The 16,030-nt window shown below is 41.6% G+C and overlaps 1 protein-coding gene across 3 annotated transcripts in view; it reads right to left on the bottom strand.

The window, feature by feature from the left end:
• The window catches only part of YEATS4 (YEATS domain containing 4), an 80,381-nt gene that overhangs the window by 36,739 nt on the left and 27,612 nt on the right, over window positions 1-16,030 (bottom strand). The window contains exon 7 of one of the 3 annotated variants that reach the window (XM_053226476.1): window positions 9,729-14,542. The exons of the other annotated variants lie outside the window; for them this stretch is intronic. Within the exon in view, the coding sequence (XP_053082451.1) occupies window positions 14,421-14,542 (122 nt within the window). The 3' untranslated portion in view covers window positions 9,729-14,420. Of the gene's footprint in view, window positions 1-9,728; window positions 14,543-16,030 lie in introns of those variants that run through there. 3 annotated transcript variants of the gene reach the window in all.

Genomic DNA, 16,030 nt, shown 5'->3' with positions numbered 1-16,030 from the left:
CAATTTCTTTTTCTTTTCTTTTTTATTATTTTAATTCCAATGTAGTTAACATACCGTGTTACACTAGTTTCAGGTGTGCAACATAGTGATTCAACGCTTCCATACATCACCCAGTGCTCATCACAATTGCACTCCTTAACCCCCATCACCTATTTCACTCAACCTCCCCACTCCTCCCCTCTCGTGACCATCAGTTTATTCTCTATTACAACTTATTTTTCAAACATAGACTTAAATCCCCTCTCCTCAGAAAGCCTTCCAGGATGTGTCTCCTCTTTTCCCAAAAGCACCCTGTTTGTACCCCTCTGTGACATTGATAGCCTGTGGCAATTATTTATTTCTTCATCTAATTCCTCAACGTGACTGGAAATCCCCAGGGCTTAGCCTAGTGCCCAGAATGCAGAGCCACTTAAAAGGTGCTGGTTAAATGGAAAATCCCTCTAGATGTATGCTATCAACCTCCACTGGGTCTTTATTTGTTTGACTTGTCACCGTTGAACCCTAACCCTGTGACTACTGCAAACACTTCCCGCCCTCCGATGGCCCAAGGGCAGTCCTTGCCTCCCTTTTCCTCCACAGGTAATCTCAAGGTCTACTTCTTAGAGTTCACTGATGACATTAAATTCAAGGTCCTTAATCTTCCCTTATTTACCTTAAATCTCATTCTCAATATTTAACACTTCTCTCTTACTCTCTTCATCCCTCTCATCTGAAAAGAAAAGGTATTTCTTCTTCTTATTGATCTCATGACTTCCACCTCCGCCTTGGACCTCTCTTTCCAGAAAATTCCATCTTCTCTTTGATACCTGCTAGCACTCCAGTCTCTAAAACACCCAGCAGACTGGTCATATCTCAGAAGATTCCTATCCTCTCATCAATGCCTTCAAACCTAGCAAAGGCTGCTAGTACAGGAGGCTCAAATACGAGCTCAAATACACCCATACAGTGTATAGAAGTGTTTCATTAGACTCACAATATTTTTTAAATTGGAAAATTTCACTTAAAAATAAGAATTTCAGTCTTCTCAAGGAGCCTGTGTGGCTCAGTCAGTTGAGTGTCTGACTTCGGTTCAGGTCATGATCTCATGATTCATGAGTTCAGGCCCCACATCGGGCTCTCGGCTGGCAGCACGGAGCCCACATCGGATCCTCTGTCCCCCTCTCTCTCAGCCCCTCTCCTGCTCACTCTCTTTCTCTCAAAAATAAACATTAAAAAAAAATTCAGTCTTCTCTGTGAAGGTCAGATAGCTGGCTGTCTTGGGTCATGCTTTCCATGAGGCAACAATGGCCTGGGCATGGGTGTGTGGTGGGGCCTATGATCACCATATCATCATGGTCTCTTTGCTCACTTCTGTTACCTCTCTAGTCCTTATAAGCATTTGAGTTTGCAATCCCCTGCTAGACTTTTGGTTTTGTTCCTCTCTTTCAATTGGAGGTGCCTTCTTGAAAGTTGCCAGTGATTTTCCAGTTATGAGATACACGGGTGTTTCCTCCATTCTCATTATCCTTGAACTTTCTGCATCGATCACCTTTCTAGAAACCACACCCAGTCTGGCTTCCTTAGCCCTTCATTTTCCTATTCTCTTAGATCCTTAATGCTGAAGGATTTTGCTGGCTGTTTTCCTTCTGCCCCCTAAATGAAAGCTTTTCCTAAGATGTCTTCCTGGAATTTTCTATCTAAGATACCACTCACCTCCATGGACTCAGTGAATCATGTGGCTTTTGCCACCCATCCCTTTATGTGAAGAGCTTCCAAATTTCTTTGCCTCTAGTGTCTCTTCCTCATGTTCTTTTCACATATTCCCGAAGGTCTGCTGGAAATACCCTTCTGAATGTGCTTCCAGTACCTTAGACTTAATACAACTGAAATGTAATTCATCATCTTGCCTCTCGCCCCCTCCCCCTTGACCAAAACAGGTCCCTCCTGACTAGTTAACTATTGATGGAGTTCTCACAGTGACCCAGGCTGCAAATCACTTTAGTCCTTTCCTTTGACCTCCATCCAAGGTATTTTTCCAGGCCCTAAAAACTCCTTTGCCCTGATGGGGTTCTCATTTGAATAGGCGAGGACAACACATAAACACGTGACTATCAAGTATGATGAGCAGTAGAGGAATGCGCAAAGTAAGGGAGGATTTAATTCATGGAGGGGAGACTGAGAATAGAAAAGTGGGCCTCAGAGGATGTGACATTTGAATAGGGCACTAAAGGAAGAAGGGTCGGAGAGGAGGGCAGGAGAAATGACTGATGTGGAACTTAAGTCAACTATACTTACAATTTACTGGCGATTCTGATGGTGGTCAAGCAGCCAGGTAGAAGGATTCGCCCACATGTATTTAGATTTGTGTAGGTTTTAGTTTGGTATGAAACAAATAAACGAGAGTTAATTACCACACAAGGATGGATTCTGCCAAGGGAAATAAGTGGGGGGAAACCAACTGAAGTCACTTCAATTCTTGCTTGTTGACTCTCTCCAAAACATACATCACTTTGTTGACAGGCGAATGTTTTAGACTAGCAGTTATTTACTATTGACAGTTAACAAAGAGAGAGAGAGAAAGTTGGCAATTAAGACTTGGTGAAGATCAGAAAACTAGTAAAAAGTGCCCTACCCAAGTTGCAAGCGCAATGTCTGCGGTCCAAATCAGACTTAGATTTTGGAACCCTTCCGTCCTCTGACCATGACTTGAACAGCATTACCACCTGCCAAGGCTGAAGTCACTGCTAAAAAGGCTTCCCTAATGCAAGACCTCACCAGAATCTTTGTCCTTTGACCTTTGACCTTCAGTTTCTTCACTAGAACACACAGCTTTATTTGACCGAGATAAACAAAAAAGCCAGCAACTTTAAATATAACTGATTTTATTTGATCACCTTAACTGAAGTCTCTACATGAGAAAAGTTTCCCCATCAGCAGTTTTGTAAAGAGACATCTGGCTTCAAAAGCTTTTATTGCCTTTTTTTTTCTATTGTAAAAATATTAACTCAAGCATTTCTGGGGAGGCATGTAACAAAAATGCCCACATCAGGCTAAGTCCTGCTGGTTTCCACTGAGACTGTTTCCACAACACGTGGCTGCTGTTGTTTTTACAGAAACACCAATAAATAGGCAGTCCTAGAAACACAGCACATGGGTAGTGATCAATAAAATTAAATACTTCATTTTATTTTTTATTTATCTTTTAATGTTTATTTTTATTTTTGAGACAGAGAGAGACAGAGCATGAACGGGGGAGGGGCAGAGAAAGAGGGAGACACAGAATCGGAAGCAGGCTCCAGGCTCCGAGCCATCAGCCCAGAGCCTGACGCGGGGCTCGAACCCACGGACCATGAGATCGTGACCTGAGCTGAAGTCGGACGCTTAACCGACTGAGCCACCCGGGCGCCCCTAAATACTTCTTCATTTTAAAGCGAGTCCCAAAACATCACAGAGTGACTAGTGGAGAACACCGATAAACAGACTTGAAAAGGATTTACAATCACAGGAGTCTGAGCCTCCTGCCCACTCAGCCTTTATGCATCGGTAAGTAGTTGATCATCCTTTCTCATCTGCTCAGAAGCTTCGAAGGCATTCAGTTGAGATCTTGAAAACTGAAGCCCCGACCCAGTTGGGTACTGATCATCCATCTACCAAATGCATTCTTGAAATCAGAATTAAGCGTTGGAGGTCGGTCATCACACAGCGACCTGAGAGGAAAGTAGACTGTCACAGACGCCTTGTGATTTCAAACCCAGACCCTGGTGAAGCCAGCCTGGGTCACCCAGGGGTGGTGGGAGGATTGCATGGAGGTGGGCAGGGAATGTGATTCGCTGAGTGTCTTGGGCTGCCCTTTGAACCAAATCAATGGAAGTCTTTCCTTACTTGTGATAAGTGCCTTCGTACACTGATAAGCACCATTTGGAAATCTTCACCATTCTGATAAACATCACTAGGCCAACAGGACTGTTACAGAATTCTGGGTCTTTCCCTGGGGCCAGACACTCACTTTGCAATATGCCTCCTGGGCAAACTCCAGTTCCCTAGCGAGAGGACTGTAAATATTATAAAACTCCGGAGAATTTCTTTTTCTCTTTATTGCTTGCTAGATAACAAATTAAACACATCAGAGGATTGAAAAGCCTCTAAATTGTTTCTTGCTGTGTTGTTTTGCAGGCAAGAGAACAACTGATTAACCAGGCTGAATTCTTTGTACCTGTTTGCTCTTTGAAGCACAGAGTACAGGTGAGAGTGGGGGTGGCAGAAGCTGAGATGGGACACTTGAGGAGGTGGGACCGTGGGCCCGGGAGATGCCAGGCCTGGAGGATCCAGCTGCCTCTGGCTTCCAAGGCTGGTGTAATGGCTCTGTTCTCACAGAAGTGCTGACAGAACATGACAAATAGGAAACAGATGTGCACTGACCTCCCAAAAAAGTATTTCAAGGCTTCTTAATCTTCATAGGAATCCTTCAGAGTGAGAGATGCAGTGACGTACATAACAGTTAAAGAAGGGCTGCTGACCCCTCCTATGTTCTCTGTCCCCCACCATTCCCCCCCTCGGCTGAGGCCCTCAGCTGCCTTGCCCTCACAGACCCCATCCCCCTCAGAGTCCATTTCACATGTGGTCACCTCCCTGCCCACATGCTTTTCCCCACCTGTCTCCACACACAGACAGTCTAGGCGTTTATAGATGTACCACCTCTGACCAAGCATTAAGGGCATTTCTCTCCCATTTCTGGATCCGTACTTACTTTGAAATGGCCCCTGTCACTGGGTCCATTACCAGCTCCAAATACTTCTGTGAGACTAAATACTGATTTGGAACCACTGAGTACACCGACTTTTGCCCATTTAACAACTTAAGTTAGAAATACTAGAATAGAGGGGTACAAAGGCCAACTGGGGAAACAAGTTTCAGGGTACCTGGCTTTGAGGACAAAGTACTGATCCTTCTGCATGTGGGCTCACGCCTTGCACGATACTATGGCTTTTGAGCTGCGCTGCTTATGTTCTTTGCAGATGTCTAGCTGCATCCCGCAAGAATGTGGGTGGACTTCCCAGAGTTTTGCCCTCCCAATGGCTAGAATATTTTGTGGAAGACTTTCTTCCTTGCCAAGTTGTTGGTGTCTCACAAAACAATTTATGGCAACATTTCTCCCGAGAAAGAAAGCCAAGTAAGCGCAAGGCAGTGCAAGCTCATTTCCATTGCTGCCGATGAGCAATCAACTACGTCCCTCCAGTTAATCCCAAATTAGTCTGGTTTCGATGTCTGGGCACTTCTCAGTGGGCCAGACCAGCTCTTACTCTCAAAGTCCAGGGGATTCTCTGCTTGAAAAGTCAATGCATTCCCTTACTTCTAGACATCATAAGCCAAGAATTTCCCATCTTATTTGGAAGTAAATAGAAACTTCTGGACTAAAGTGGATGGAGTTTGTGGAGCTTAAACATTTATTCTTGTATCATATAAGACTAAACCATTTATCCAATTTTGGGAATAATCAAAATGCACTTTTTATTGGAATGTGGAATTGTTATTTAGATATGTGAGTTTTGTAAATGAATAGAAAATGTCAAATATGCAGTTTGTATGCATTAGCTCAGTTAGAGTGATAATAATCCTGAGATGGGTAACATTATGTTAATTTTATAGAATGGATAAATTAAGTTTATAGATGTGAAATAATTCGTGTTAAAGCTAAGAAATGGCAGAGCAGGATTCAGTTAAGTTTGTCTGTAACAGAGGCTCCAAAAGGATTAGATGGAAATGGGGCAGAGGACTTTTCTTGAAGCTGTGTTTGCATAGCTAGCTCATGGCTTTACTTAGTAAACTTATTTGGGTTGGATGGAAGGGGTGGTGGAGATCTGGGGTCTTTAGCCTTTCTACAGCAAGCTGCTCCTTGGGCTGTCATTGTTCCTCTGACTCCAAGATCCACTGTCTTTCAAGTGATATATTTGCAGCAGGAGATCCCAGGAAGGAAATATTAAAGACAAATGTGCAATTAGTAGACTATTGATCCACAGATGTATTAATCCAAAGTTGTATTTGCTGCCTGTTTTTCTGGTTCATCCTCTATCACTCCCCCCTATACACTTGGAGATGCAACAACACGGTGGGAGTTTTTTCAGTCTTTCCAAGGTCCTGCTTTCTCACTTCTAGGTCTGTCTTTGTACATGATCTTCCCTGTACCTGGGACATTCCCCTCCTCACTCCTGCTTTCTCCTCTCCCTACACCCACCCATCTCCTGGCAAACAGTTAAATCTCAGCTTCGATGTCATCCCCTCCTTCCCATGTCATACTATTATAACCCCCATCATGGCTGCCATTTTTAAGGGAGGCATTCTGGAACACAACCCTATGTGCTTGAATTCTGACTTTGGCCTGATTGTGCAAGTTTGGGCTACTCACTAACCCTCTCAGGATTTGACTTCCCTCACCTTTAACGGGGACAAACAACAGTGGCACCTGAGTTTTACAAGTTGATTTGGGTTCACTGAGAAAATACCTTTCAACCTTTTAAAGACAACCTGACTTGTAGCAAGCCGTCTATCCATATTAACTGTTACCATTGTTTACAGTAATTAGGGAGGGACTGCCACTAGGCTGGTCACCACAGCATCCCAGCGCACATCACAGTGCCTACGAATATTTGCAGGACAAATGAATCTCCAGTTGCACAAACATAGCATGTCCACTGCTCCCAACCTCAACCACCGTCATCTCTTATCTGGATTCTGAAATAGGCTCCTAACCCATGTTCTGCTTCTATCGTTGTTCCCCTCCAATCCATCCAGGGGGATCTTTTCCAAACTTAAGTCCACTTACACTGTTCTTCCAGTTTCCCATCTCACTTGGAGTAACAACTGAAGCCCTTGCAAAAAGTCCTCACCTCTGCCGCTCTTCCCTTGCTCACTCAGTTCCAGCCACGGTGGCCTCTTGGGTGCTCCTTGGAATTGCTTTTGCTTTAGAGAGCATACTCTGGCTGTTCCTTCTGCCTGGATCACTTTTCCACAGATAATTGCTAGCTAACTCCATCCTCTCCTTTCTGTCTTGCTCTAATGACACCTTCTCAACAAGGTGAAAATAAATCACCCTATTTAAGATTGCAACTTTATGACATAAAAGAATAATAAATAGAGGGCAGGAGGAAACTTTTGGAAGTTATGGCTCTGTTGAAAGCATACAGTGGCGGGGCGCCTGGTGGCACAGTCGGTTAAGCGTCCCACTTCGGCCAGGTCACGATCTCGCGGTCCGTGAGTTCGAGCCCCACGTCAGGCTCTGGGCTGATGGCTCGGAGCCTGGAGCCTGTTTCCGATTCTGTGTCTCCCTCTCTCTCTGCCCCTCCCCCGTTCATGCTCTCTCTCTCTCTGTCCCAAAAATAAATAAACGTTGAAAAAAAAAATTAAAAAAAAAAAAAAAGAAAGCATACAGTGGTGATAGTTTCACTGATACATATGTCTCTTCAAACTTAGCAAGTTAACACATTAAATATGTACAGTTTTATGTCAATCACACACCAGTAAAGTGGTTTTAAAAAAAAATAAAGTTGCAACCTTGTCCCTGCTCAACCCCAGGCACTCCCAACCCCTTTGCCTTGCTTTAATTTTCTAACACCTTTTGACCTCACACTTTAGTTAACTTCTTTATTATTACTACGTTTAGTGTTTATGTGCTGACTTTCTCTCTAGAATGCCAGCACCACAAGCACAGGGACCTTTGTTTATTCACTGATATATTCCCAAGTGCTTAGAAAGGTACCTGGCACACAGAAGGCACTTAATAAATATTCTTGAATAAATGGTTACATGTGTATGCATATGCATACCGATCCAGAGTTTCAGTTTATGGTTACTAAGGGTTGGTAAACTCAACAGAGGCGCTGACTCTTCCAGGTGAGAAAAGCAAAGACTTCTCCATTTGCAGTTTTGACATAATGCCCCAGATAGATTTCATCTAAATGGGTCTTTTCAACAAAAGGGGCATTGCACAAAGCCCAGTCTTTGGCAGTGTAGATGCTCCGCCCTTTAGGCGTGGCCCCGAACATGTGGCCTTGATGGAATGTCCCGATTAGTTACCAGATGTGCCTGAGCAGCTCTGGGGAGCAACTTGTCCGTTCAGATCTCAGCGCAGAAGCGGTTTTCTTGAGCAGTTCAGCTGCTACCTTCTAGGGCTGTCTCTACCCTGCTGCACCTCTACAGAAACTCTCCCTCAAAGTCTTCAGTGTTTTTTCCCTAGTGACTGTGAAGAACAAGCAATAATTTCTTTTTTTTTTTAATTTTAAACTTTTATTTATTTTTGAGAGACACAGACAGCGTGAGAACGGAGGAAGGGCAGAGAGAGAGAGAGGGAGACACAGAATCTGAAGCAGGCTCCAGGCTCTGAGATGTCAGCAGCACAGAGCCCTAGGCGGGCTCAAACCCACCAGCAGCGAGATTATCATCTGAGCCCAAGTCGGATGCTTAACTGAGCCGACCCAGGCACCCCAGCAATAATTTCTTATTTATAATTACAATGGTCATTTTGACTGAATATTTCAGTCCCAATACGACTATTCTGCAGTACATATAATATTTTTTGTCTTATTTATGTGGACTCAATATAAGACATTGTAACAAATAGAAAATCAGGATATAGAATGTACTGACTCTTGACATATAAAATTTCCTGATCATTGGAGATGATTTATATGAAATGTCCAGAAAAGGCAAATCTATGCACACAGAAAATGAGTGGCCATCTGGGGCTGAAGGTGGGAATTGGGGAGTGAATGCAAATGGAGGCACGGTTTCTTTTGGGAGTGAAGAAAATATTCTAGTATTAGATTGAATGACTCTGTTAATTTACTAAAAATCATTGAATTATACACAAAAGTGGTGAATCTTATGGTGTCTGTATTGGTTTGCTAGGGGTGCTGTAACAAATACCACAGATTGGGTGGCTTTAAACAACACAAATTTATTTTCTCTTCGTTCTGAGGCCTGGAGTCCAAGATCAAAGTGTGGGCAGGGTCAGGTCCTTCTGAGGGCTGTGAGGGAGGGATCTATTCCAGGCCTCTCTCTTTAGCCTGCAGATGGTCTTCTCATTTTATCTTCATATCATCTTCCCTCTATACATGTCTGTGTCCAAATGTCCTCTTCTTTTAAGGACACCAGCCATATTGGATTAGAGTCCACCCTAATGATCTCCTTTTAATTTAATTACATCTTGAGAGATCTAATCTCGAAATACAGTTCTATTTGGAGATACTGGGGGTTGGAACTTTGACAGAGGAATTTGGGAGGGTACACAATTCAGCCCATGACAATACAGGTGTACCTTGCAGACACTGCACATTTGGTTCCAGACCACCGCAACATAGCAAGTCAAATGAATTTTTTGGTTTCCCAGTGCATATCAAAGTTATGTTTACGCTATGCTATAGGCTATTCAGTGTGCACTAGCATTATGTCCCAAAAAAGCCAAGGCACATACCTTATTTTAAAAATATTGCTTAAAAAATGCTAACCATCATCTAAGCTTCCAATGAGTTGTAATCGTTTTGCTTGTGCAGGGTCTTACCTCAATGTTCACGGCTTCTGACTGATGAGGTTGGGGTGGCTGTGGCCATTTCTTAAAGTAAGACCACAAAGGGGGCACCTGGCTGGCTTGGTGGAATGTACGACTCTTGATCTCAGGGCTGTGAGTTTGAGCTCCATGTTGGTTGTAGCAATTACTTAAAAATAATAAAGAAATCTTTAAAAAAAAAAAAGACCACAATGAAGTCTGCCGCATCAATCAACTCTTCACAAATGATTTCTCTGTAGCACGTGATGCTGTTTGACAGCATCAACTAAGTTTATATAATATTCCAAATCCTTTGCTTCATTTCAACAATCTTCACAGCATCTTCACCAGGAGTAGATTCCACCACTTTCAGGGTGCCTGGGTGGTTCAGTCGGTTAGGCATCCGACTTCGGCTCAGGTCAAAATCTCACAGTTTGTAGGTTCGAGCCCTGTGTTGGGCTCTGTGCTGACAGCTCAGAGCCTGGAGCCTGCTTCGGATTCTGTGTTTTCCTCTCTCTCTGCTCCTCCCCAGCTTATGCTCTGTCTCTCTCTCTCTTTCTCAAAAATAAATAAACATTAAAAAAAAAAAAAAAACTAAAAAAAAAAAAAAGAGAGCACTTTCTTTGCTCATCTGTAAGAAGCAACTCCTCATGTGTTCAAGTTTTATCATAAGATTACAACAACTCAGTCCATCTTCAGGCTCCACTTCTCACTCTAGTTCTCTTAACTGTTTCTACCACATCTGCAGTTTCTTCCTCCACTGAAGTCTTAAACTTTCAATTTATAACAAACACAGTATCTGTGAAGTACAATAAAATGAAATATGTCTGTATGTACATTATACTTCAATAAAGCTGTTTAAAAAATAACATATTAATTGAGTACTTAGTAGGTCTAGGTACTATCTAAGTACTTTACATGTATCATCTCATTTGATCTTCTCAATGACAGTATGAGGTAAGTATGTTTCTGCCCACTTTAAATTGAGGAAGGAAGGCACAGAGGTTTAATAATTTGCCTGAGGTCACAAAGCCAGTCAGCAATGGAGCCAAGATTCAAACCATGTAGCCCAACTCCAGAGCCCACATTTTTACTCCCTATGCGAATACCTACATGTGCCAGGCACTCAGGCCTTTTAACACCATCCTCTGATCAGTTTCATGATGTCAACTGTATGCAAAAGAAAACTGAAGTTTGGAGAAGTTAAGCACCCTGCCCAAGTTCCACAAGTCTGTGATGGGCTTTCTCCAACACCCAAGCATTTTCTCAATACTATGATATTTTTAATTATGTGTAACTGTGGCTCACCCTTTTTGATGGGAGACCTCCAGGACAAGAAAAAAGCCTCCCAGCACAATAGATGTTCAATAAATTGTTGTGGGATGAATGAGAACATATTGAAAAGGACTGGTCTGTAGTTTTAACTTCACAGTGATGGATAAAGGAATCTGCTCATGCTGGAGCCTCAAACCTGCAATTCTGGAGACTGACCACTTGGGCTGCAGATCATTTTGCATGGGCAGTTCATGACACAAACTCCAGAAATTACCTCTTGGCTGAATACTTTTGTATGGGGAAATGGGCACACTCACAATCTGCTGGTGGGAATGCAAACTGGGATGGACTTTCCATTGGGCAATTGGCAATTGGCAAAAGCCTTAAACATACACACACACACACACACACACACACACCCTTATGTCCTCATAACTCCTTATCCAAGAACTTATAAATGTTATGAAAAAAATTGGGGACAATCTAAATATCTAATAATAAAAGAATAATTATGGTATAATCAGAATGAAATAATATGCAGTCTTTATTGATGGTGTCAGTTTTATTATTGTTTCAGATAAAGTTCATGCTATATAATATTTAGTAAAACAGAGCAAAAAATAAAACCTGTTACATGGCAGTTCACAGAAAAAGAAATACAAAGAGCCAGTAAGCGTATGAAAAGATACTTATTTTCATTCAGAATGCAGAGAAAAGCAAATCCAAACAATGGAATATTTTTCACCTGTGAGATCGACAAAAAGTTGGCCAGGAGTGTAAACAGGCACTCTAATGTACAATTGTCAATAGTACAAATTGGTGCAAACTTTTGGGAGAAATTTGGGAATAATATTAAAATTAAAAAATGCATATCCCCCTTTTTGACCTAGAAATATTACTTCTAGCAATTTTACTTTGCCCTATAAAAATACATATATATGCAAAGATGTTCATTACAGAACTAACTGTAGTAGCAAAAAACTTGGAAACAAGTTTTCATCAATTGCCAAATGATGAAGTAAATGGTGGAGATTTGTACAGTGAAACATAAATAAATAGCTCTTAAAGTAAATGCTGTCAACATTCTGTGCTTATTTGCAAAGATATTTACATTAGTCAGGGTCCAGACAGGGATGCAAAATTCATGTTAGGTAATTCAAAAGAGAAAATTTAATATAGTAATTAAGTACAAGAGGTTAGAAGCAAGCTATTTTATACTAGAGGGTGGTGACTCAAGGACAGAGGCAGCCCTATAGGCAAGGCACAGGCAAATGGGAAGTTGGGATGGCAGGGTCAAGATAATTCTATCTGAGGCCATTTCTTCTACTCTTCTTTTCTTTGTGCATCAATTTCAATCTCTCTCTATAGACCAATTCTCTATTCTCCAGGCATACAGCTGCATCATCTGTAGTTCAAGTACCAATAATGGCTGAGAATAATCCCAGGAGATAATCTGATTCATCCAGATTGGGTTAAGCATCCACCCAAATATAATCATGTCTGGCCAGGGGGAAGGGCCACAGAATTCACCTCTGTGAATGGTGATTGTAGTTCTCAACCAGAGGAGCCTAGGTTGGGGAGATCCTATCTACTACTGACAATATGGCAAGATGGATGGGTACTGATGCCATTTACCAAGGTAGGGAATTTGTGATGGTGAGAAGATCAGAATAGAGGACAATAACTTAAATTTTGGACATGTTCAACTGAGATGCTCATAGAACATCTAAACCTATTGTCAAGGAGATAGATGAATGTACAGTCCAGAGTTTAGCATGGGAATTTGGGCTGGATATCCTGGCTTGGGACAATTAGCATACAAACAGTATTTGCAGCCAGGGGTAAGTAAGAAAAAAAAATACGCTGGTTCAAGATAGAACCATAGAGAATAGAAAATATTTATAGGATTAACAAAGGGAAAGAAGGAACACTAAAGGAAACAGAAAAATTGGCCAAAAGGACTGGTGAAAAAACAAACAGAAAAAAATCACAGAAAGAGGAGGGCAGAGAAGAAAGAGAGAGGAAGTTTCTAGGAAAAGAAAGTGGTCAATTCAGTTAGATAAGATAAACCCTGAAAATGCCCAGTTGGATATGGCCTCAAGGTCTCTGATGATGAGGGCATCAGAGTGAAGGAAGAAACCGAACTGCAGTCAGTTTAGGAGGTTAGGAAATGAATTCCTCAGACTGAATGCCTTTGCAGCTACTCATGAAGCAGGGAGGTGACAAGCCTCGGTAAGATTAAACAGAAGAAATGAGTCATTGTGCTTAAGCTTCACGGTTCTTTTGCAAATCTCTTTTGTATGGGGTAACTTGGGCTAACCTAAGTGGGCTCAGAACATTGACAAAGGCCCAAACTCGGGTTTTTACTTTGAATTCACAGAGCAAATCCTAGAGCTCCCTCTTGGGGTTGGCGATTCTTGTACATTCCTAGTCTTGGAAACCCAAGAATAAGCAGACTGTGGCTCTGGGGCTGTATGTGGCCCTCAGCCTGCTTTCCCATGGCCTGGGAACTAAGGATGGTTTTGTTTGTTTGTTTGTTTGTTAATGTTCTCAGTGCTTGGAAAAAAAAATCAAACAAAGGAAAATATTTTATGATGTGGAAATTTTACGAAATTCAAATCTCCGTGTCATTAAATGCATTTTCGTTGGAACACAGTGCTATTTGTTTAGGGACGGCCGATTTCATGTTACAATTGCAGAATTGAGCAGCAGTGACAGAGAATGTATAGCCCCCAAGGCCTAAAATACTATCTGGCCCTTTTGGATAATGTTTGCAGACCTCTACCATAGAAGACTGGACAGGGCAGTCCTGACACTTTAGATTGCTCTTAGAGAGATAAAAATAGCTTAGTTCTGGTCATCAAACTCAATAAAAACACACTATAAATTTTGTCTAATTTTCCAAAGTCTTAAGTACAGAAACAATCTCAGCATAAGTAGACCCACATGAATGGTACATTCCAGGCCAAAGCCAGTTTTCACCTTTGGCTTATTTGTGCTTGTGATATCTTGGGGCACAGCTGGGCAAGACTCTGTGCCTAGCACTGGGACAGGCTAGAGTAGATGAAGAAAAAGTCAAGATCTGCAACTAGAATTGTGCCCTAGTGTGGAATAGACCCCGGGCAGGTCCTAAAAGTTAAGTGACAGAGAACACTAAAAGGCCAGTGATCCTTTATTGAGCACTTCCTGTATGCTAGGCATGTCAAGTGCTTTATATATATTATCAAGATAAACAAAACCAACTGCCCTCTTTTGCCAAGAGTGAAAAAAAGTGTGAAGGACGGTAATAGAAGTATATCATACTTTCACAGCAGGATGAATAACAACACAAAAGAGAGGCAAACAAGATACTATGATGGGTCAGAGGAAGTGAGCTTAGTTGGGAGGAGGGAGAGGGAAATTTGGGCCTGGAAGAAAGGAAATATTTTAACAAAGGAAGAAGATGGAAGATGTAATAGCAGGAGAGTGCAGGGTAGTACATTTGAGGAACAGCATGAAGGTTCTACTGGTTGAAATGGAGGATGTGTGTAAACTAATTTTTTAACTTACAAATTTATTTTCAGTTTGCCATGAAAGCCTTTCTGACTCTGCCCAACAGGGGAGATCTTAGGTTCAGTTACACCTTGACTCACAACTTGACTATAGACCGCATTTGGACACTCCAAAGGCTACAGCCTGGGAACCACAGACGGCCATCAGGACATGGGCACATGCTCCCAGGAGTCATTGCAGCAGTCTGTTGAGCATGCGCTGCAGATTCAAGGAAGCAAGGTGCCCATCAGGCAAACATAGAAGCTGCCTTGGCTTATAGGCCCTACTCCCTGCAGGATCCAGTATCTCTTATAACCACTTCCTAGGTATAGTTTCTAGAGTTCCTGTGAGAGACACACCAATTACTTAGAGTCAGAGCACTCAGGGAAGTCCAAGGATGTGACTTCCTGCCTGGACTGATTGTTCTCTCACTCCAGACGTTGTTTACCAAACAGAGATCTCCTCCCCCATGCACAGTGTTGCCTGGCGGCATGATTGACATACTGTCTTTATCACATTGCCTGAGAAACCAAATTCTCAAGCAGAGTCAAATTCTCAAGCAGAAAGGGAAAAAGGTTTTGTTAGCCCTTTACTCATCCTCCCCAACATCTACTCCAATGTCACTGCTATCCTCAAAAGTAACTTCTGTTAATTACTTTTCTAAGAATTTACATAAAGTTGTATACACATCGGTAGGCATTTAGTTTATATCCAATTTTTCACTATTACAAACAAGCAATTAACATCCTTCTGTACATAGGAGGGTGTTTCCTAGTAGTGAAATTATTTGATTAAATGATAAATATACAATCCTAATAGATAATATTACATTGCTATTAATACTCTTAATGCACACCAGCAGTGTATGAATGCCAACCCCCCTATTCACTCTTCTGTGACACTGTTTATTAGAAATCTTTAAATTTTGTCTCTACAGTGAATGAGAAATGGTCTTGCATTCATTTACATTCCCCCAATAACAAGCGAGTTTACAGATATTTTCAAATGTTTATTGACCATTTGTATTTTTCATTTGAATTACTTGGTCATATTCTTTGCACATTTTTCTATTGAGTTGACTTTACTGATTTGTGGATAATATACACACACACACCCATATCTATATTATTATATATTATATGTATTAAATTCTACATATGTGTACTATGTTAGGCAGTGTATATAATATTACATATTATTATATATAATATGTTATATATATTACTACATGTGGCATATATATTGAAATGTTGTTTATATACACATACAAATATTTGGGCATTTTCAGATATATAATGGGAATTATTAATGATTTTTGATCAGGACAGCTTGGTGCTGGGAGGAGTGATTAGGCATTGGGGTTTTGGAGTTAGACCTGAGTCTGCCCAGTTCAAATGCTTTCTAATATGTGTCCTTGGGTAAAACACTTAATCTCCTTGAATCTCACGTTTCTAATTTGTAAAATGGGATAATCATATGCATTCACTGAGTTGTCTTCTTTTTAAATTTTTAAAAAATGTTTACTTATTTTTTGAGAGAGAGAGAGAGAGAGAGAGAGAGACAAAGTGTGAGTGGGGGAGGGGTAGAGAGAGAGGGAGACACAGAATCTGAAGCAGGCTCCAGGCTCTGAGCTGTCAGCACAGAGCCTGACGTGGGGCTTGAATTCACAAACCACGAGATCATGACCTGAGCTGAAGTCGGACGCTC

The sequence above is a fragment of the Acinonyx jubatus genome, chromosome B4 (assembly GCF_027475565.1).
Source record: "Acinonyx jubatus isolate Ajub_Pintada_27869175 chromosome B4, VMU_Ajub_asm_v1.0, whole genome shotgun sequence".
NCBI classification, from domain to species: domain Eukaryota; kingdom Metazoa; phylum Chordata; class Mammalia; order Carnivora; family Felidae; genus Acinonyx; species Acinonyx jubatus.
This window is presented reverse-complemented; position numbering and strand designations above follow the sequence as displayed.